This window comes from Nomia melanderi, chromosome 10 (assembly GCF_051020985.1).
Source record: "Nomia melanderi isolate GNS246 chromosome 10, iyNomMela1, whole genome shotgun sequence".
Taxonomy (NCBI): Eukaryota; Metazoa; Arthropoda; class Insecta; order Hymenoptera; family Halictidae; genus Nomia; species Nomia melanderi.
The window spans coordinates 1,666,978-1,689,560 of NC_135008.1; the positions used below are offsets into that span (position 1 = coordinate 1,666,978).

The 22,583-nt window shown below is 47.8% G+C and overlaps 1 protein-coding gene across 4 annotated transcripts in view; it reads left to right on the forward strand.

Moving 5' to 3' along the window:
* blo (bloated) overlaps positions 1-22,583 on the forward strand; it is a 298,251-nt gene that overhangs the window by 160,707 nt on the left and 114,961 nt on the right. For 2 of the 4 annotated variants that reach the window (XM_076371772.1, XM_076371773.1), the window contains exon 2: positions 1,772-2,241. The exons of the other annotated variants lie outside the window; for them this stretch is intronic. In XM_076371772.1, the coding sequence (XP_076227887.1) occupies positions 2,079-2,241 (163 nt within the window). In that variant the 5' untranslated portion in view covers positions 1,772-2,078. The remainder of the gene's footprint in view (positions 1-1,771; positions 2,242-22,583) is intronic. 4 annotated transcript variants of the gene reach the window in all.

The following is a 22,583-nucleotide window of genomic DNA, read 5'->3' on the forward strand; positions in this document are numbered from 1 at the left end:
AAAGATGGGATAAAATAAGAAAATACGAGGTAGCTTATCGCACGATCACGAAGTCATTCTCACTGTTCCGCACCGTCATCGTCATCCCGGCGACTGTCAATAGACCGTTCGCACGTATCTCGAGCGCCTCATCGGGTTGCATGACGACAATGGGGACCATTATCACCCCGTCGCGTTCATCGCGATCATTGTCAAGGCGCATGCCCGCGCGCGCTGCCAGCGCAACGCGTTTTTACCGCGCGGAAAACCTCGGCCTTGCTGCGGTTCCGCGAGAATCGCTTTCGAGTCTGACTGCCACGTTTTCTGCTGCGAGTGAAAAATATTTCAATATTTCAATGTATGTAGACTTTAGATTACAAAGTTTGAAATTTCAAGTTTTAAATGTTGAATTGTAGAGTTTTAACCTTTGCACTCGAGAGGTGATAATCAGTCGCCACTTGATCTATTCTCTAGAATTAATAGGACAACCTGTAGAAACGCCCAAATCTAGCGTCGAGTTCTAAAGTTCCAAATTGCAAATTTCAAACGTCACATTTACGACCCAGATCTCAGATTCCAAATGTCAAAGGTCTAAATTTGAATTTCTCGAGGTATAAAATCAGAGAGACATAAAATAAAGAGAATATCCAAACGGAACGGTCGAAAATATTTCAGCAGATACAATCCTCGAGGAAACTTTCTCGAGTCAAACTTTATTCGAAGCAGAAACGTTTCGCTTATCTCTGCAGTATCGTTTCCTTCCACGTTTCCCAGAATAAAAGACCAATGAAGAAAGAGAGAGACTCTTTCCTCTTTTTAATTGTAACAGAGATCAGTCGAGTGGGTCGCGGAGCCGGTTTCTTTCCGACCGCGACATCCTTTTCTATTTTCGGTCGGCTGCTAAACAATAAAAGATAATCGGTCGGCTGTGTTCCCGACGGATGCAAAAACGTGGCTATCGGTCACCGGCGACCGCCCTGATGGAATGTATTCGACCGGCTCCCGGGACATTCTTTGTCTAGCTGAGAAAATTGCTGTTCCTGCAAACTGCGGGTCCGTGGCAAAACGCAGAACGAACGCTCCCTCCGTACTTTTACTTAGGATCGCAGGTGGCATTATCCTGGCTCGCCGCTGAATCGTCAGCGGACCGATTTCTCTAACCGCAGTAAGGACGGCCGCAAATAGAGCAACTCGCTCGCGACCTATCGCGTTCGCGTTTACGTGTGCATACATACGAACACACGTACACACGTGGGACCGACGAAAAAGGACCGAACGCTTTAAATTCAAACGTCTCTTTAACGAGTCCGCTCTCGTTCCTGCCGCTCTGAAAAATGTTCCGCTGAAAGTGAAATCCGTTGGCGCCGTTTTGAAAGCGGACACGTTTCAAAATAATTTACCGGTGGAAACTTTGTCGTATATTCTCGCGCGCGCGTTCTAAACACGTGATTCGCCGGCTCGAAACGTTCGATCGTTAAAGATACGAGCCAACTACCGGAATATTGAACGCGATAACGCTATATAGAACAGAAACAATACTTCTCGAACAAAAGAATGAAATATCTCGATTGTATCTTTCTCCGATCGATGGAAACCAAGGGAAAACCAGTTGCAAAACAAAGCGTTCGGTCCTTCTCGCGAGCACACTCGCTTCCAAGCTTACACACTCCCACGCGAAAGCGGAGACCGCTCGAGACCGTGACAGAACACGGGGCGTGCGAATCGCTCCCCGCGAAAATCCGGTCGCGGTGTACCGGAGACAACTAAGTGCACAGCTTTGCTTGGCTTACAGGTTGGTTGGTGATCGGGTCGGAAAAGAGGGAAGGCGAGGGGAGATAGGAAGCGAAAAGAGGGAGAAAGGGGGAAAGTGAGAGAGGAAGTGTGACGTACGAAGTTTGTCGGCCGGGGGTGCGAAGCACGGTTTGCTCGGGGCGGCGAGGCGAGGGATTGAGAGGAAGAGAACGAGGATAAACGAGAGAACAGAGAACATAAGACACGAGAGAGACGGAAATAGAGAACCGAGAGAAAAACGGGAAAGAGAAAGGAAAAGTCGGTGTTCCGGCCAGGTGTGTTATGGTCGGGAGCAAAAGGCCGGGAAGATGCTCGAGGTACAGCGCTCGGAGTTTTTAAGCGAGGAGGAACCCTCCAACGGCCCCGCCGCCGATTCACCGCCCCCCGAGCCGACCGGGGCTTCCGTCTCCGGTTGGAAGCCCGCCGAGCGAACCGTCTCCTTCAATCGAGACGTCCACGTCAAGAGGATCGGTGAGTCCAGGCAATCACACCATATCAGCAAAGAATATACCCGCAATGAGTAGAGAGTGCGTGCACGGGAGAGAAAGAGGGTGAAAATGTGGGGAGTGAGAGGAAGAGAGCGTGCCGGACCAGCCTTATTATCGTTGCTTGACTTTCGCGGTTCTTGCGCTCCGGCGACGCGACGCGGCGCGCGGCGCCGATCGCACGCAAATTGGACAGGGTCTCGTTCTTCGATTTTCACGGCCGTCCCGTCACGTTTCGCATTGCTCGCGTTTCGCGTTTCTTCGCCGACCTTTTTCCTCGCTGAAAAGTATAATATCACCTTTAGAGCACCCCCTTTTTCCTGTCCGTCGTTCCCTTTTTTTCCGAGGGAAGTGATTACGCGGAATTGAAACGCAGATGCGTTTTGGAACGTGGCTTCGCGGGGTGTTTAGCGCGGATTCGCGATTGTTCCGGGTTTTAGTGGATTTTTAATTGGAGATGTTTGTACTTGATAGATTTTAGTAGGATTTTGGGGTGTGTAACGTTTGTAATTTTTACGGGAGTTTTCGGAAGGATTCGTTTCGATTTTTCGTGAGCTTTTAATTGAAGATGTTTGTACTTGATAGATTTTAGTAGGATTTTGGGGTGAGTAGCGTTTGTGATTTTTGCGGGGGTCTTTGCAGGGATTCGTTGGGAGATTTCTTTGGGAATTTCGACGGTTTTCGAGGGAGTTCGTTAAGCCGGTGAATTTGAAATTCGTGTCTCGCTGTCGGGTGTCGTAACGTCTTTCCGCGGGCTGCATGGGAACGGAGCGACGGTTCGAGTGTCATACTTCAAACCGGCGACCTCTGGGGAGGAGAAAATGCGAGATTACGAGGGCGATTGCAACGAAGACCTCGTGTTCCAGAAAAAATATGGCCGGGCCCTAGAGCGATCGCAGATTGTGGAAATTATTTGTGCCGGGTCTTCTAGTTTCGCGCCGAGAATCTCGCACTGTCAGATCCGTTTCTGAGAAACTCGCGTCGTGAGGGACGTTCTGACAGACGTCTAGCGAGACCAAGTTCACGGGATTCATGTTGTTCGAAGAGTTCTTGCAGGGAACGCTGTGAACGCCGAATATGAAAGGAATTCTGTTTTATTCTTGTTTCGCGGTATATCATTCAAGTGTTGTTGATAATATTCAAAGATTATTCTGACTGAAAATATTTTAATAGTTCCATTGAAACTTTTGGTATCAGTATTTACAAATATTTCCTACATATGCTCTTCGATTTCGAAAAATCTCCATAAATTTACAAAATTCATTAATTCGAGTTCCATTGGATATTTGTTTTAATGAAAATTCTGTAAGCGTTCAATATTTAAGACTAGATTCACGGAGGTTTGTTCTACGGTTCCATAGATCGAGTGTTAAATACGAAACATCGCGTCGGGTGTATTAATTAAACGAATCCTCAATAGAAACTCGCAGGTGACCACCTGTCGAACCGCCAAGCGAAAAGTCAAGCAACGTCGCCGGTTCGCGACAGCGTTCAGCTTAACTCATACCTAACCGTTCCAAGCTCGAACTCCCGACGTCGACGTGTAACACATTTAACCCTTTGCGGCCGAGAATTGTTCAAATTACGAACACTTATCCACGAGACAGCTGAGTTACGTATCAAAGTCTTAAACACTAAAGCTACTTGAAATTCCTGTATAGAAACTCCAAGAGTACATCTATTAAAACTTTAATTAATTCAAAATTCACTTTACGCATTGCTAAATCAATTTCTGTAATAATCTCTCACATCTGTTATCTTTTTACTAATTGCAAGAAGAAGATACCAAGAATCGATCATCTTGATTCCTCTTTTAGTTTCAGTGTTAAACACTAGAAAAGAAGAAAACCACGTGTCTTCACAATAAAATGATCCGTTCGCAGCTTTCGTGTTCAGATGTCAATCTCGAAGTCGCCATTACGGCGACCTTCGACCGCAAAGGGTTAACCCAGGCCCTGCCGCTGACTAACGGCACGAAAACCATAACCGTTCGCGCTCTCTCTTGATCGACGGACGATCTTCTTCCCCCTGTTTGTGTGTAATCATTAATAATCAAAATCAATAATATCATTAACCAGTTGTCCGTTTAATATCCGCCGATATCTGGTTAACAACGACCGAAGAGACCTTGGTCGAACTATCGGCGACCTTGGAACGGACACTTTCTGTTCCCGCACAAGGCCGCGATACGCTCGGCCAACGAATTTTTCGTCGGAATTAATTGTGATCGTTCGCCTCGCCCTACTGTGCTGTTCTTTCGTTGTATCGTTTATTGGTATTGGTGTGTACGCGCTGGACTCAGCCATTCCTCTTTCACCACAAGCTTAATTATATTAATTACATTAATCGTCTGTCTCTTCTTACCCCGAGCTAAGCGTGTGCCACGTGTGCGTACGTCCGCTTCGACGTGTCGTCGTTTAACACGCGCATCGAACGTTAACACGCTCGCTATCAACGTCGCGGACGGTTTCCTCGCGGAGGAAGATCAATCTTTATGCGCCTCTAAACTTGTTAACGGTATAAACACTCGTTTACATCGACAACTTTCGATGATATCCTTTTTATTCGGTGTAGAGAACCGTTTAATCAACGAAATCAACTTTCTTTATTCCGGTACTTGCGAAACGGTCTAGTTAACGGAAATTCGCGTGAACTATACGTGTCAGTAGCAACTACATTCAGACCATCGAAAATTCTTCAATTTTGGAATATCTAAAATATTGTAATTAATATACTATAAACAATGGTAGCAATGGTAGCGAACGTGTTAAGCTCGATCGATCAACGCAGGATACGCAGTCGAATGATTTCGATACTCTGCTGATTCGTACACGCGAGTAATGTATATTTTCTAATATACTAGAATTTATGAAAATCCAATTGAACATTTATCGATGACGTTATACGCAACGGAGATGATCGTTATCATTCCCGTTGGCTCGCGAAGCAGCACAGTTTCCAGATTTATCTAATTCTCCCGGAGCCTGCGTATCCCGACGTCCTGCGGTCGGTCGGCGAATAACTTTACGAAAGTAAGTGGCATCTTAAACATATTTATACAGTTTCAGTCGAAGCCGCAGCTGCGTTACGTGGATTATAGACGTGCACGCTGCGTGGGAAAGTGAAAACTCTTGTAAATTAGACGAACAATGGCGACAGTAGCCTGTCACTCCCGGAAACATACCTGTTATTTTTCATCTCACGAACACTTCCTAGCTTTCATATTCCTGTGGAAGAGCGTTCCGTGTTTGCGCGTTGCCGTGGTTTTCCATGGCGACGTCGTAACTCGAAAATCGCGAGGCCCCGACGAGAATCGTTCGAAACGTACGCGTAAACGCTGGGACTTTCCCTTGGGACTGATAAAATCTCGTATTCAAATTAAACCGTTCGACAAACTGCGCACTTCGAGTTCCTCGTGACGCGTCGGGAAAATCAAATGCTCGTTTATTCCGATGCAGGAGGAAACGTCGGATGTTTGTTAATTTTCAAAACGAAAAACGCATCGAGGGGTCACGATCGATGTCAAAACGCGACGAAACTTCAGTAGTTCCTTTTGTCGAAGCATTGCTCTATCGCGGTTGACCTTCGGTGACCTTGAGCTGCCTCGAACCTTTGATGGATCGTTGGATGCATCTTGAAACAATCATTCAGTCAACATTCATTAGAAAAGGAATAGTCTTGTATTAAGCTCGATTCCAAATTTATTCGGGAATATTGGGGAACCAATGAAATTATACTGATTAGAGTATTCAAAGTAAATACGTCGAAAGTTTCGAAAGCACCGAGTAATATGAATGAAATCGAGTATCGACTCAACGCTAGATCCCTTTCAGTCAACATCGGCCCCACGCATTTGCTTCTCGTACAGTAGCGTTCAAAAGTTCCAAATCGTTTTTTAGCATTGCTTACGCAACACAAAGTTTCAAGAACAAATCAACACCATCTACTCTATGATTCCTTTAGAAATAGATAACGCAGCGTGTTCAAAGGTTTTCGACCGTTGTTTAAAAAAGAGAACAACTCTTCGAATTACACATCGAATGAACAATAGGAAGAAAGGAAACTATACATTGATCTCTGTTCGAGTAATCGCATCATTCGATTACGTAGTATTCCAAATACGAACATTTCACCTCGTCAAAATGACGTTCGTAAAAGGGTTGACAGCGTCGCATCGTAACGCGGATTCCGAAAACGATCCAACTGAGAACTTTTGAACGCCACTGTACGCATCCTGTTCGGCTGAAAAATCGGCAAAGCCCCGCGCATCCTGGAAAGCAGGCGGCAAAAGTGAATTCGATATCGATTAGCGCGGGGGCAGAAGTCGGATGGGAGCGTCGGGGCGCGGGGGACGTCAGCGGTCGGGGCCGGTCAGTGATACAGTGATGCAATAATATCTTGCGAGTACCGGCTTTGGAAAATTAATGGCCACTAAACTGAGGCAACTATCTGAAGGCCCGGCCCGGCGTTTGTATTACTTTATAGTTGGCATCCGCTGGGTTTACGAGCGTCAGCCAGCTTACGCGTGTTGGTGCGGCGCGCTCGTGGGCCAGCGCGCTCGCGCGATTGTTGGTTTCTCGAGGCTGGCCGAAGGGAACGGACCGGACGGCGGACGGCGAACGGCGCGCGGGGCCGGGAGCCAAAGACAAGGAAATTAGCGGGGATGAGAAATGAAGAGGCGGTTGTCCCCGACAGTTAGACCCCTAATGGGCATCGGCTAATAACGCGCCGCGGAGCGAACGGTTTTCGAACGAGAGTGCGGCATTGTCTGCCGCTTGATGGCTAGCGGGACGGCGAACGGGGAGGAGCGGACTCTCGCTATGCGTTTTGTTTATAGTCGTGGTTCGTTACGTGTCGCCGATGTTGGAAAAGTGATTACTGCGTTTGGAAGGCTGCAGCTGTGGCTGATAGTCTCGGGAGTTAGCGATTTTCGGGCTGAACTCTGCTGAGGCTGTCTTTAACCCCTTAACTTGCACGCTCGAGTTATGCTGCATAATTTTTCACACTATTCACTTTCGTTACTCGTCGTGTAATATTTTACTATCAATTTGTAAGAAATACAAAATTTTCCATTCTACTTCAGGCGGAAATTTCATCTGAAGATAACACATTGATAATAAAATAGTTTACTTTGATCCGTGGTAATGAACAATGATTCTTGTTAAATTAGTTTAGCTTCATCGCGAGTCTCGTCATTGTACGGCAAGGGTTAATCTGTCTGTTGCTATATGTTAATGATATTAGTTCAAGATGTTTGACAACAGACAGTTGAGTGCAAAGACATGAGTGTTAAACTTTGGCTCGTAGCTTTTAAAACTTCAAGGAAACTCGAGTGCTCGAAGACTTCGAGTGTCGTAAGCTTCGAGGACTAGCTTCCTACGACACTACGTGCAACGTTATTGACAAATCGCGAATTGGTATCGAAGGTAAACCGAGGAAAGGTGAAAACTGTCCACTCGGAGCCGCATTCCTCTGCCTAGACGTCGAGTGGCAGACGGACTGTATCGTTGTCTTCGTCCGTCTCCCGGGCGACTAGCCTGGCTGCTAGCCAAGCCAGGTTAGGCTTTTGTCTGTCCATTGACGCGAGGCCGTCGATTTTTTCATTATCGAGCCAAGGAGATTGTCAAGGTCGGATGTCAAGATTGCGAATGAATGGTCAGCGAACCCATCATCCATTCACTTTTTGCTCGTGACGCCGCGCACGATCTCTTGGCCGCGTCGATTCACCGCGGACCTTCCACCGTGGAGAGAGAGAAACAGCGACGCGGCGGCGGGGACGGGCAGGCGAAAAAAAAAATTGGCAATCCTCTCTACCGGAGAAAATCGCTTTGACATCGAGATAATCGAGCGGACACGCGTAATTAAATTCGTTAATCCGTCATCGAGCCCTGCGACTCGCTCTCTCGCGTTTGTCGCGCGATATAGGCTCGCGTTCTGTTCCGAATAATTACACATTTTGGAGACAATCCAGTGGATTTTTTCTATCAAATATTCCTCTCGTCTTAGACAGTTCCGAGAAAGTTTATAAACTATATTGGGAACAGTGAGATATTTAAATAAATATTCTCGGAATTGTCTAAGAAGAGGAATATTTGATTAGAAAGAAACCACTGGATTGTCTCCAAAATGTTTGTCTCCAAACTATTGTAACCATTTTCACTATCTTCTGCACAAAATTATCTCAATGATCCACAGCTGTTCTGAATTACAGTCATTCCAATTATTTAGACATCAAAACTACTTTAGTAAAGACTCGACAACAAATCCGCAAATTGAATTTACCCAATTCTCTGAAACATTTCAAGGTTCTTAACACTAGGTTTACGGAATTGCGTATCACAATTTAGTTATATTACATAACAATATGATATCTGAGTTTTTCTATGTACAGTGATATTTGACCTCAATGAAAATTGCCATCACAATTCAGTTCTCTGAAAATTAACCGGTACGCAATGTGTTAATAAAGTATAGAAGACTATACATTTCTCACCATGAACGTCTTCTATACAAAATTCCCTTGATCACCAATTCTTTTCGTTTGATCCAAAGGTATTCAGCTGCCTCGTTGCCGAGGATCGCGTCTCGCGAGTCGGTTCACCGAAAACGAGCGGTCATAATTCGAGTCCGCGAAGGGTTAACGACACCCGGCTAACCGACTGAACGCAACGCAGGCACCTTGTCTTCCGATCGAGCCGGCCTTTGAATCTCGCCAGCCGAGACTAACCTGGGCAAATTGAATATCGCGCTCTCCCCGCGCTGACAGCGATCGCTCTTTGCGGGTCTTCTCCTCGAACTTTAATGATATCCGTCGTCCGTGAGCCGCGATGTCTGTATTAATTCGTTTCCTCGTTGCGTCACGCCTGCGGTTCTTTAACCTCGCGTGCTCCTCGGAGAATTCGCGTCCCTTTTTTCTCTCTCGCCCTCCCCTTTCCCCCCACCTTTCGCTTGGGCATATTGTCGGGATGTCAGGTGCACGTTTTGAATACCCCTTTAAAAGAGGATCTCGAGGATGAAGGATCCGCAGCGGCCTTAATTAATGGCTCGCGCATTCGAGGTATACACGTACACCGTTGAAAAATATTTTAACAGTTAGAGCGATTACGTTTTAACCCTCTGACAGCGGACGTTTCCAACTCCGCGTGCACCGGCGTTTTCGACTGCTCGACTGCTTGCAGTATCGCGAAGGGAATCGAGTTTAATTAAAAATCAATTCTGATATTTGCTTAGGTATTTGGCAACGATCCTTTCGCTTAATCTCTTGGCTATTTTTGGTGCTTGAAAAATTTCGTTTCGTACTGGTGGAGACGTTGGATTCTAATTCAACAATTACACATTCCATTATTCATATATCGTAATGTGAATATTTCAGATTGCTTCAATTCAATTCAATTCAGAGTTCCCATTTCAATACACTTACTTAGAAACTAATAAATAACAAAAAATGTTATTCTTATAATCCTGAAAACTTATCGCATATTTACCAAAATCAACTGTGACCTATTAAGAATCATCTCTAAAAGGCTAGCATCTGATAAGACTTGGTAATCTTCATCATCTTCCAACTTCCTCGCAATCACCCAAAACCCCAACCCTCCCACAGTAACTCCCGAAACATCCCTCGCATCGTTCCCAATCCATTCCGTGGTAAACACGTCTGCCGCGTTCCGCGCATCCGCCGGAGCACCGGCCGCGGCAAAAACGAAACATCCGTACGTACACGGTCGCACCCGCGCGCACGTACACATTCCCATCCCGGTTGCTCCATAATCCGATTACGAAACTCGTCCACGTTCACCGTCGCGTTACATATCGGGTGCACCGGCTATCCGCGTCTCCTCCGGCGGGGTGGGGATTTATGCCCGGCCGCGATAGCGTGCACGCTGTTGCCGGGAGGGAAGAGAAGGTTGAAGGAGGCGCGGCAGGGAGGATGAGGTAGCTAGGAGCGCCGGGGACCGGGGGGGCGAGGAGGGGCGCGTCTTTTACGAAGGCGACTTTGCGCCGCGGTAAAAAGGTCCGGCGGGCTCGGACCGGTGCATTAGCGGCTGCACCGTATTTCTTATTATCCCGGAGCGAGGTGTATGCTCCCTAGAGCTGCCTCTCTCTCTCTCTCTTACTCTCTCCTTCTTTCTCCGAGTATCCCTTTCTCTTTCCGGCCGCCGCCCGGTCGGTCTAGGCGCGCGCTAGCGAGACACGAGCGGACGCGGTCCTCTCGTTCTCGTTCGAGGGGCCCGAGCGCGTCGTCAATGCGGGCGGTCCTGGCCAGTCAGGCCTAGTTGGCCGGTGCAGCATTGCGTTCGTGCATGCGCCTCGTCCAAGCTTGTTAAGGGGCCCCTTGTGTGTCGTCCGCATTATCCCGCCTGCCGGCGTTTCCTGGATCGTCGCGTGCTCCGGCCGCGGGCCGGCCTTAAAACCCCCGGTGCCCGGCCGGCGCGCGCATAACGGGGTGTAATATGCTCGTGGATCGCGGCCAGGATGTTCGTTACTTCGCCAATGAATGGGGAACGGGCACGGTTTCGACCGGCTCGATTAATACACGGGGCATTGAATAGCCTCGTTCGGTCACCCTTCCGAGGGGCCCGCTCGATTCAACGCTGCGAAATTAACCTTCCGCGTTCGCGGCGCGCTCGCGATTCTTTTCCGCGTGTCTTGCGTCAGATCGTTCATTCGTTTGGATTCGGGAGTTCTTTGAGGAAGAGGGTTTTGTTTCCAGAGGAGCGATTTTGGAGAGTTAACCTTTCAGCGAGAGTGACCTTTCAGCTAGATGTTTGATGCGGAATATCGCGGTTTATCGGTTCGGCGTATCGAATCGATGGGAGTCTGTTGTACGGGGATAACTTTCGCTTGTAGGTTTCTTGGTTCAATTGTTCTTGGATTGGATGTAGTTTTGAATACCGAAGACGAGGGAGCAGTTTCCGATGCTTCGATTGTAACTTTCGGTTCTGAACAAGCGACGCGCAGAATAAAACGGGAGAGGAGCGAGTGAGGGATTCGCGGAGATAAAGTTGACGGGTATTACACGAGTTCCATTCGACATTAAACGCCTACGATTAAGACCCCCGTAGATTCCGCGCGATCTGCTCGCAATAACATCCGTGTACGCAATTAATCCACGGTCTCGCAGCTACGAGCCCCGGCTGGAGTCGAGGCAGCGTATCGCGTCCGATTTTCGATCTCCCGGCGGAATCGTTATCGCGGGGGAAGCTCGAACGCGTTCGTAACTAATTGTTACGTAATCGCATCCGCGACGGGGACTTTCTCGACGGAATGGGACCGCGATCCCGACGCGATAGCGATATTCTCGTCGGCCTGTTTCTATTTATACACGCGTCGCGTCGCTCGGTGCTTTCTCCGGACCGATCGTAATATAAATATTGTCACATTGTCGGAACGCATCGGGCCCCGTTCCGTTCCGTGCTCGGCGCGGCGCGAACGCCGGGCCCCGTTGACGGAGGCCCGTGTAATAACAGGTTTTCGCGAAACGAACTGGTCGACCGGTAACCCGCGCGAAGAAGGCACAAGGAAGTACTCTCTTCTCGCGCTGAATGGGCCGATATCGCGAAGATCGCGTATCGAATAAACGGTCGGCCATTTATACGGCGGCAGCGTGGCTCGAGCGCGCGCGCACGCTTGCGTAGCGTCGCGTCGCGTCGCGTCCCGTACCACGCGTTTTCGTGGAAAAGAAATTGAAATCCGGCCGACTTTACTAGCTGTTTCGAATTTTAAGGCTGTCATACGTTCGCTTTTATGCATCCGACTTGGCAGTAAACTTAATCTTATTCGCGCCGCTAGGAAAGTATTCAGGCGTCTGATTCAATGAGAATTCCGCGCCTCGATATATACTTACGTATGTGTGTATATATATGTATGTATGTATATATAGATAGATATACGTATATATGTACGGTTACGGCGGCGAATCGAGGATAATTCAGATAGGCATCGCTCGATCGAAAAATCATCGGACTGGAAGCGTCTCGTTTCGATCCGCGGCGTGTAACGAGAATAATTGAACGATTCGCGACGCTTACCGCGCGCCGTGGCAACAAGTGGCTATTAACACGTTACTATCCGAATGCGGGGATCTGCCGTTTCTATCGGCGACGGGTTGTCTCTTGACTTCTTCGCTTTCTTTCCTTTTTACCGTTCCGTTTGTAGGAAAGTCGTGGGAAATAAAGCCGTCGCTATTGGATCGTTATTCCGAAACGTTCTCTATGCTTCGTGAGAATTTTCAATGGGGAATCGGATAGCAAACACCTTTATCTCTAAGGTACACAACCGGAGACAAGCTCGATCATTTATGAAACATCGATAGTAACGATCAAACAGTTGAATGGGAACTATTAACTAAGAACTAAGAATAAACTACGAAATTTCTCTATAACTCCAAGAGTGCATCTGTTGAGGCTTCAATTAACGATTCAGCTAATGACCAATGCTCGACGCGATTTATTAAGAAACAATCGCAACGTCCAAAGTAATCGAATAAAACCGTTTAACGCTATAAACTAGTTCACAGCGAGAATCGCCGGTCCAATTAATGAATGATCGTTTCCACGAACAGCAGAGCAAGCGACGCGTTAAACGGTCAACACTCTCGTGGGAGTCGGCGCGTTAACATCCTCTTTCCCGAGTGGCTCGGGAACGCTCGTGATCGGTAGCGCATTCGATCCTCTTTTTCCGCACGGTGGAAATCCCGGCGCGCGTCCTATCGGCGATTTTTCGCCTCTTCCGGCCGGCCTGTTCCCAATGGCTGATCCGCTTAGATCGGCATCCCCGGTTGCGTGCTGAGGGGTCTTAAGGTAGACCCCGATCAGCTGAAACGAGGAAGTGCCGGGTATCCAATGGATCGGTATCGTTCGAGCGGAGAACGTGGAGGTCGCGCGCGAGCATCGCTTTACCTCGTGCTCGTTCGAGGATGGAACGGGACGGGGCCGGGGCGCGGGGACGTCGTGTAAATGAGACGAATCATGAGAATAGGATTAGCGATCGCATCGGCCGAGCGTCACGTAAAACCGAGCTCCGAGCTGCAACGAGAACACGCTTCTTCCTTTGTCCGGCGGAGCTGCAAAAACTTTCCTCCTTTACGCGATATCTCAATCGCATTATCCTCGTTCGCCGGATATTTCCTTTCATCGCGCGGCTCCTCCGTACAGCTGTGAAAATAATGGATCGACCTCTTGTTCGGGAGTAACCGGTAGGAACGGAATGTAGAGCAGCTGTAGGACAAGTCGTTTCTTTTTTGTGTTTCTGTGGAATTCTTGGGAATCAGGTGTTTGCATTTTGTATTTAGTAGACAATATAAAATTATATAAAACTATATAAAACTATTTCAAACTATATAAAACACGAGGTACATATTTCTTTCCATTGAAAAATACAGAATTCAGTTTGATCAATCGAAAGATCGTTGTCAAGGATTCAATTATGTAGCTTTTACCACTGAATTAGCACACTTATAATACTTCTATCATTCTAAGGAGACTATGTTTGTTTATATAGATCGCAGGAATTACTGTTTATGAGCAGTATAAATTTTATTCTCATAGCATCAGTCAAAATTAATGTAAACTGTCACGAAATAGTGTTTGAAGCATCGAATATCCGTCGAATCGACTGGTTCCGTAAATCCAGCGTTAAGGAGTCATTTTAAAAGGATGAATAGGTGTATTCGAACGATGCACATTTATATTCGTTGCGTGACGCGTTACGTGCAGGTTACGACAGCCCATAAGCTCGAAACTTTTCCCTGGAAGTGTGCGGAGACCGACGAATCCGGCACGGTAGATTTTTCTTTCGATTCGGAGTTGCGTTACCGGTCAATTCATCATCGAGCCGCTGTCTATACCGGCGTTACGTGTTGTACCGTGCTCGTTACGTGTATCGCAATGGAACCGTGCGAGTCGGCGCACGATTTATCGTTACATAATCGCTATTTCGGCGAGGATTTATCCGGAGCAAATTGGGTTACCCGTGCCCGCGAGAAAAATCCCTCGAGACCCGCTCGATTCGTGCGTCCTGTTCGAGATTAATCTAACGGCTGCCATTTTGCGCTCGCGCCGAGGGTGAATAAAAGTGTAATGGCCGCCCGGCCCGATCGGTATCAAGGTTTTCCGTTATGACTGGCTTTTGCACGGTCAACCGATAATTTGAAATCAATGTAGATCGTTTTTCCGTGCAACGCGCACGTGCAAGAGTTATACCGCCGCTTTATCTTTCGCTTGTCAGGGATATAAACGTCCCGTTTCTGGGTCGCCGTTCGCTGGCGTGATACCGCAACTCGAAATTCAGCTTCGGGATCCTTAGGCATTCGATCGCTCCAGTATTCGCTGGATTGTTGAGAAAGTCTACGCGTTATTGGAGATCAACGGGCACCGGTCTTTTATCGCGATAGAGTTTCGCACGAAACTCCTGGAAGACGATTAACCCTTTGTCCTGAGATTGATTTCTTAACTACGATGAGACGACTTCACCATTGATAATTGAGGAAAGGAAAAAGTGGCATACGTCGTATTAGAAGTGTGAAGCGTTTCCAATGATAATGGATATTCCGCGTCTCGATTCCATCGTTATATAAATATAAAAACAGATTTGATTCGCATGAAATTCTTACTTTTCAAATGAAAATCATCTCGCATAGCAAGGACTAATTAGCGACACGTAATCTTCAATTTTCCTTATACAAATAGTCGAATTTCGTCGTTGTTTGAGGATATTTGCGATTCGCTCGACACCTTTCCGCAGTTGTAATCAGAGACCGCAAGCAGCCGCGACGATTCCGCGGCGAGGGGAGATACGGTAACGCATAAAGCAGCGCCGGAATGAATCCCGAAGGGGTTGGTTGTCCCCTCGACGCCGCCACGCACGGCGCTTGATTAAACTAAGTAGATACCGGCGTAAAAGTGCGCCCGGGGAAATTATCGGCGTTATCACCGCGCAACATCGCGTTGCATCCTGTTGCATTCCGATCTGTTACTTCCGAGGGACAGTTTTATTGGGGCGTAAATCTTGTTTTATTTTCTTAATTCCCGCGGTATTCATCCATTTTACGGCCACGCTGATAAACCTAACACCAATTAAACCCCATTCGCGTCGGTGGGGGGATAATAACGATATGATTTACATTGGGATTGTCCATTACCGGGTGGGTTTCCCGTGCAATTTTAATACCGGCCGTAACTCATCTAATCGAATTTAAACATGCAGAAACTATTTAACCGCTTCTTGTTGCGCGCCGGACAAAGTACCATTTTGCGAGTGTAATTGCCCCCGGGAATCCGCGAGCGACTCGCCGGATTGCTTTATTGGACTTTTTACGCGACGCGCCGTGAATCCTCGCCTCGCGGCCGCCGCCGCGCCGGACGGAGGTCTCGAATTAATTTGTAAGATCGTTCCGCGAGTAATGTCGCTTCCGATTTTACTTTGTAACGTATCTTTCAATGCCGTTTCCAGAGTTATACTCGCGCCGGGACTACCGGGCAGATCGCAACGACTCGTTCCCGGTTTCCTTCTTTTGCGATTATTAACGAGATAACAAATGTTCCTCCGAGGAACTATTACGGAAATTGATTTAGCGATACGCGAGTCGAACCGTAAATCAACCGAAGTCTCAACAAATACGCTGCTGGGTTCCTATTGGATTTCCAAAGTCAATTGAAAGTGTTGATAGATTCATCAAATAGGAAGATCCGAATAAAACTGTCGATACGTCGATTACAAGGATTACATTAGAAGCTATAAAAACATTATTCCCGTGACCTAATAAACTATCAACTCATTCACTCCAAGAACGATCAACCCTCCAACTGATCATCGAAAAAACGTTGAATCAAGAGATCCATCGCTATCAATCCCAATCAATTACAAGCAGAAATTCAAGCAGCGCAAAGTGAAGTACCCAACACACGGACGCCTCTATGATTTCCCGATCGGGCCGATCCGATGATCGTTTACCGGCGTTCCCGCTTGTACACAAATTTAAATCGTTCATAAATTTCGCGCCGCTGACGCTCGACAACGTTCCGAACGCGTTCGCAACACCGTTAAGCCTAATGAGACGTTCTACCAGTTTTCGAGGATGCACGCCTATTATAACGCAAGCGGATAGCACGCCTCGTAATTTACATTCATACTCGTACCAGTTATCGATCCGATCGAAGACGAGGGGGGTGGACGGGGGCGGGCGGGGAGGGCAGGTTGAAATTCATACGTGACCGGGCCCGGCGGTAACGATCAGATAACCGCGATATTAATTTATGCTCGTGATCGTCCGTGAAATTACCGTTCGCTCGGTTCGCGCGATGATCCGTGCCGTCGCTCGGGACCCGTGTGCAAGCGTTCGCAACGCTTGCAGCCCCTCGAAGCACTGGGTCAGCACCGCTGCGCGATCTTTGACCTGCCACGGCAAGACGCCACTTGCACTTCCGGCAATTCTTCCCTCCCCTCCCTCGCGAGGCCACGGCGTCCCGTTCGCACGGATCCACGGTGCACCTGCTGTCAAGCCTCGTTCTCGATCCTCCGTCCTTCCGCGATCGTATTGTTCCGAGATCTCCGGGCACTTTGGAATTTTCACGTTCCAGTGGAACACGGTTTGTCATGGTTTGTTGAAAAGATGTATTGTTAATACGTGCCGGACCATTTTTTTAAGATTTTCCCTTCAGGCTGTATGAGGCGTATACGACCTACATTTTTACAATCAATTAAATAACCGCAGTATACATGATATTAAAATACCTATCTTTGATTCTATAGTAAATTTTTAAAAAGTTCTTTGTTTTTCAATGAGAATTCATTTTCGGTCTGAAAACGTGTTAACAAGTACCTTGCAAAGATATTTGCCGCGAATATTCGATCACCCTTGCATCGCGACGACACGAACACATTGAAATCGAACAAACGACGCCGCTGATCAGCCCAGAATCCACCGGAGCCCGGTTCCCCGCGACACCGTTACGTCGGAGTCCGAAAGCACGTAAAGCAAACGACGTCTGCCGAACGTCAGTGCCACGGCGAGGGGTTAATATACTCGTAATCGCGAGTTATGAATGCCAGATGGCATGACAGAATGCCCGTTTCCGAGTAATAAAACCGGGGATCGGTAATAGGCATTCGCCGCGGTTCGTACGCGGATTATACGAGGTGGATTTTAAGAGGCCGACATTCTCACGTATCGTTATCTTTCGCGGGTTTCGCCGGATCCCCGTGGCACTGTCGCTTTTCTCACGGCACGCGGCGCGCCGCGGCCGCTCGCTTCCGTGTTCGGTGACAATTCAATGAAATCATCGGCTCCTCGCGTCGCGGTCGTACCCACCCACAGCTCTCTTAACGGTCCCTCGACAACCGGTGATCCCCCGGCCGAGGAATTCCCGATTAATCTTCCGATAGCGACGATTACAACTACCAGCCGGCGAGCGGGACGATCGTTACTTTCGGGAATGCTGGCCGGAAGAATATTATCGAACTTCTTTCCGATATTCGACGGTCACGGACCGTTCATTAACGAGCCTCTTGCACGGGAAAGCTCCAGCGCGCGGACTATTAGGAGAAAAACGAGGATTGAAACGTTCGAATTCTAGAATCAGCCTCCTTCGAGTATTCCCGAGGAAGATCATCGAATTTGTTTCTAACGTTCTGTGGTCACGGGTTCTCGTTGATGAGCCTTTTGCACGAGGAAGCTTGGAGGAAGTTGACAATTTAGAATTCTGGAATCTGAATATTCCCGTGCCAATGAAAAACGTATGTCTTGTGTCGCTTACCCCTTGGAAACTTCGAGGGTGGAGCTAATTCCCTTCTCCGACGTCAGCTCGATTTTTGGCAAGGGAGAAATCGTGAAATTTCTTTTCCTAGCCGCGCTGATAGTTGAATATTTTAAATGGGACATTGACTACCGATAATGAGGATAGATCGAGGCGAATCGGTTTAGATTGAGCAGAGAAAAATTCATAGTTCAACGTTTGATTGAGAGTCCTTGAATAACTAGAAACAGGATTGTTTGTTCCATTGAAGTTTGCAGAAAAAGAATAGGAAAAGATCGTTTTAATCGTCTTCTGAGCGACTCATATAAATTGATAATATAGAAGATATAATAGATAGATCAATAATATAATAAATACGCAACATAAGTCGAAGGCCACAGCAAGGTGAAATTACTCATCGTCCGGTACACGCAGATATTCGCTCGCGATTCGTTCGATCGGTGCAAACACGTAAACGCGCTACAAGACACGTGCGCGCGCGAATCCCCGTCCGGAGCGTCGCTGATGACGTTGTTTAGCATTACAAATTCATCGGACGCACGCGCGTCCCTCCTTCCGGTCGCGCGTAATTGCTAATGACGTGATAATTAAATCTATGTATGCTTTACGAGACATCTGCATGCTAATTACCCGACGAGGATACACTCGAACGCGAACGGTCTCGATATTCGAAGGCACTTACACGTGACTCGGATCCCGATCCGACGATTCTCGGTCATCGAGGCGATCGCCGTGCGCGGACGACGGAATTAAGGTGACCTTCACGGTTGACGGGTTAATTACCGTGATCGGTCGGACCGAGTCGCACCGGGTGTAACATTATTGCGCGAGCGCTCGGCTCTCCGAGCAACAATAGAGCTGATATCGGTAACCGATCGGCGGGCTCCATGAAACACGAGTTACGTAAATAGATCTTACGTTAGATGTTGATGCCTTCACCGCGGATGACTCGACGTCGCGTCGATTTTCTCTCGCGCGATTTACGAGCGAGCAATTCGAGAAAATTCTGCGATGCTCGTAGCCCGACAGATTTTTCTTTGAATTTATGGCACCGATTTAACGCGCGTAATAAAATCAGCCTCGATCGTCCGATTCCTCTGCGACTGTTTTTCTGGTTGACTCGGAGGAGCGATGGTAGTGTTTTTGTCGAGGTAACGATTCGTTATTGCTCTCGAAACATAGGTGACGATAACGTTTGGAAACACTTAAGAATTCCGAAATGTACTTTGGTTAAGCAACAGTTGGAAAGAACCGTTTCAATTAAGGAAAACAATGCTCGCGATAAATTGGAAATTCTTCGACGATTCCGTCGAGATAAATAGATCTGCTCTGCGGTATTCGGGGCAAGAAACGTCACACACTTCTAGTTTGCTACCTTACGAAGAACCACTCCGAACCGAACGTTTCTTTAGAAAAAACTCTCACGCTGATTAGCCAGATTTCCGTGCCAGTGACCCAGTACAATCGCTCGCGGAGCTCTCCAATCCTCTCGCCTCTAATTTCGCGTGGCCGCCGATCGCGCTCACGCGAAAATAGACGTCGGAGCGAGGAAACCGGCGCGACGAAAAACCGAGCGTCTGGTAAAGCTCGATTCACACCGGCGAGCAACTCTGCGGTCAGTCGCGTTCAACGACCAATCACCATTAAATTAGCTATTTCGCTGCCTTGATCGAGAAGGGAACAATGTTTATTAAGTATATCTTCATAAAAATTGTCAATTTTCGATGTCAATGTTGCACAAAGACGGATTTTTCAGTTTGTATCCTCGCTTACTCCTGATTTCGTGCAATTCCAACAATGAAATCGCACAGTTTGCTACTTCCTTTAACAAATTCTATTAATTACTCGTCAACCGTGATCCTCGCCGACCGCTAATCGTTGACAATTGCCAATTATAACAAAACCAGCAGAATTTACCACAATGATCGTCAACAAACCAACGGGAAGATCAACGAACTTTAATTACATTCGACCTAACCGTCTTTCATCGAACTACACACGTCGCATCATCAAGGATCATTAGAAGCCACGGTTCAAACCGATGGTACAGTCGACCGCAGCTGTGAATCAGGTTTAAATATAGAAAACCCCAAGACAAGTAGTCTGTTTTCTCCCGCGAGCGCGTTCTAAACGCGGCGGCGGCTATTAGGCACGAAAATGCGGGGAAGAACGAGCGCGAACGGTCGGTTGTTAGCGTTAAACAGAAGCTCATAAACGTTCGCAAGAACGGCCGCGGAGTGGATTCAGGTCCGCCATTTAACAACGATTTCCCACGAGAGAGAGACGCCGCCGCGCCGTGGAAATGGTGCACGCCGGCATTATGGCCGTCGCAGAAGTGGCACGGCCGCTTTTGTACGCGAACCGGGAACGCTAATCCCGACGTGACCCCGTTCCCGAGGTCCTCGTCGATGACCTCGACAAGATGCTCCCCCCTCGACGAGGTCGCGCGCGATGCAACCTCGATCCGCGCGGAATCGCCGCGACAATCGCGGTGTAAATCCGTCAACGGCCCCACCGCGCGCTGGATCATCGGCTTTATTCGCTCGATGCGCGAGTTCCGGTTCACTTGAACGACACCGTTTTGTTCGACGATTCGAGTGGTTTCGATGGTTATTCGTCGAGCCGTTAGAGCAGTATCTAATTATTTATAATTTCCTGCAACGATCGGACGATTCGAATTTTTTGAAATTTGGTGTAATCTGTGCAGTTGAAACAATGATTTTAATGAAGCTGGAGAGTCGAGATTTTTCTTATATATTATGCATGTAGGGAACTTCGGTTCGTAACGTTTGGTTAGTTCGTTAGTGTCACGCAACGGTTTGTTTAATAATAACCGCGAGATATGATTTTTGGAATGGGTTACTTTGGTCTTGGTAGTTCGGTACACGGGTTAAATACAGAATTCGGTTAGCTAACGATGATTATTGATATTGGTCGGATTGTAAGCAAAGATCGGATTGTTACTAGAGATTTCGTTAAAGTGGAAACGTATTCGCGCCGGGATAGTTCGATATCTTTCTGATCGCGCGGCCAGGGGAATCCGCGTGAATTGAAATTCAACGATGGTGTTTAAGATGTTCGTATCGTAACGCGAACGATAATAGAAGCGGAGGCCTACGTGACTCCGGATTTAATTAAGGGAAATTATAGAGGAGTGATTTTTTCCCCAGTTTTCCCCCCTCGGGTTTCGAAAGTTAATAAGTAATTTCTCGGCGGTCGTCCGATGTGTAAAATGGATTTCATAAAAATCCGCGGCGGTCGCTGGCACGTCAATTAATTTCTGCGGAGAAACGTGCGCCGGCCTGGTGTTTGTGGATGGTATACACTATTACGGAAAGGTCACTGGTACATGATATTTGTTGAGAGCATCGAGTGATTACCAGCGCCTCGCGCTGCACGCGAAGACGTAATATGAAGTGGAGATTAAATCAGACACGGTCTCTCTTCTCTTTAATTATTCCGCGGAAAATCGCCGCGGATCCGAAGGTGTTTAACAGGAATCCGCTTGGACAACCTTCAATTCCCACAATACCTCTCGTCCGGATCGTTCCAGTAACGAACCCCGCGCGATCCGCGAATAAAATGTTTACGACACTTTCCTCCAATCCCCCCGGAGATGTTGTAAAATACATTTATCAAAGTACAATCACTGAAAATCACGTTCCCATTCCTACATTCTTTCCGCGACCGCGATCGCGATCGCTTCACCTGAGTCTCGTAACGCTCGGAAATTTACAAAATAATTAATTTCTCGAATAGAACACAAAATTATTCCCGATCGCGCCTGAACGACGACGATCGTGATTCCGACGCTCTCGGTCGATATTATTCAACCGATTCGCGCAAGTCGAAACAGAAACGTTCGATATAGAAGTCGCGGCACGTATTACCTAAACGTGTATAATAATAAAACACGAAAATTATCGCGCGAAGCTGTTCCGCTCGGGATCCCGCCGCTCGAGCCGATTTCCCGTGGCTCGGCCGCGACCGGAGCGCGGCTCGCGAGGCGTGTGCACGCCGAAAAGGTCAAATTGCGTATTACGTCCGTGCACGAGGTGAATTTTAAATTGTGCCACGATTTCTATTATCCGTCCGGCAAAAGTGGCCGCCGCGCGAGCGAAAGTTGAGCGGTCGTAATCGGCATCGGATCGCGGTAATATGTGACGCGCGTTTCACCGGGCGCGACAGACCGTAAAAACCGTCGGGGGATTCCGAGCTAAAATCGAAGTGCCAAGGGGATCGGCCGAGCGGTTCTCACAGTTCGCGCAGCCGTAAATCATCGATTATTCGCGTCCACGTCGGGGCGTTCGCGTTTTTCCCCCCCGCGCGCACGGATGAGAATAATCTCGTGCGACCCGGCGCGGATCGAGAGACAAATGAGAATCGAAACGACACTCGATTCGACGCGAATGAATGAATAAACGAGCGCGCGGAGTACATAATAGGAAGAGAGCGGCGAGTTATTTACGACGGTGGGTAATGTTTTAATGGCGCTTCAGCCGCGAGTTTCCAGCGTCTGAAACGGGCCGAATGGGAATCATTAATGAAACCGAAAGTTACTGTCGCCGCCGCG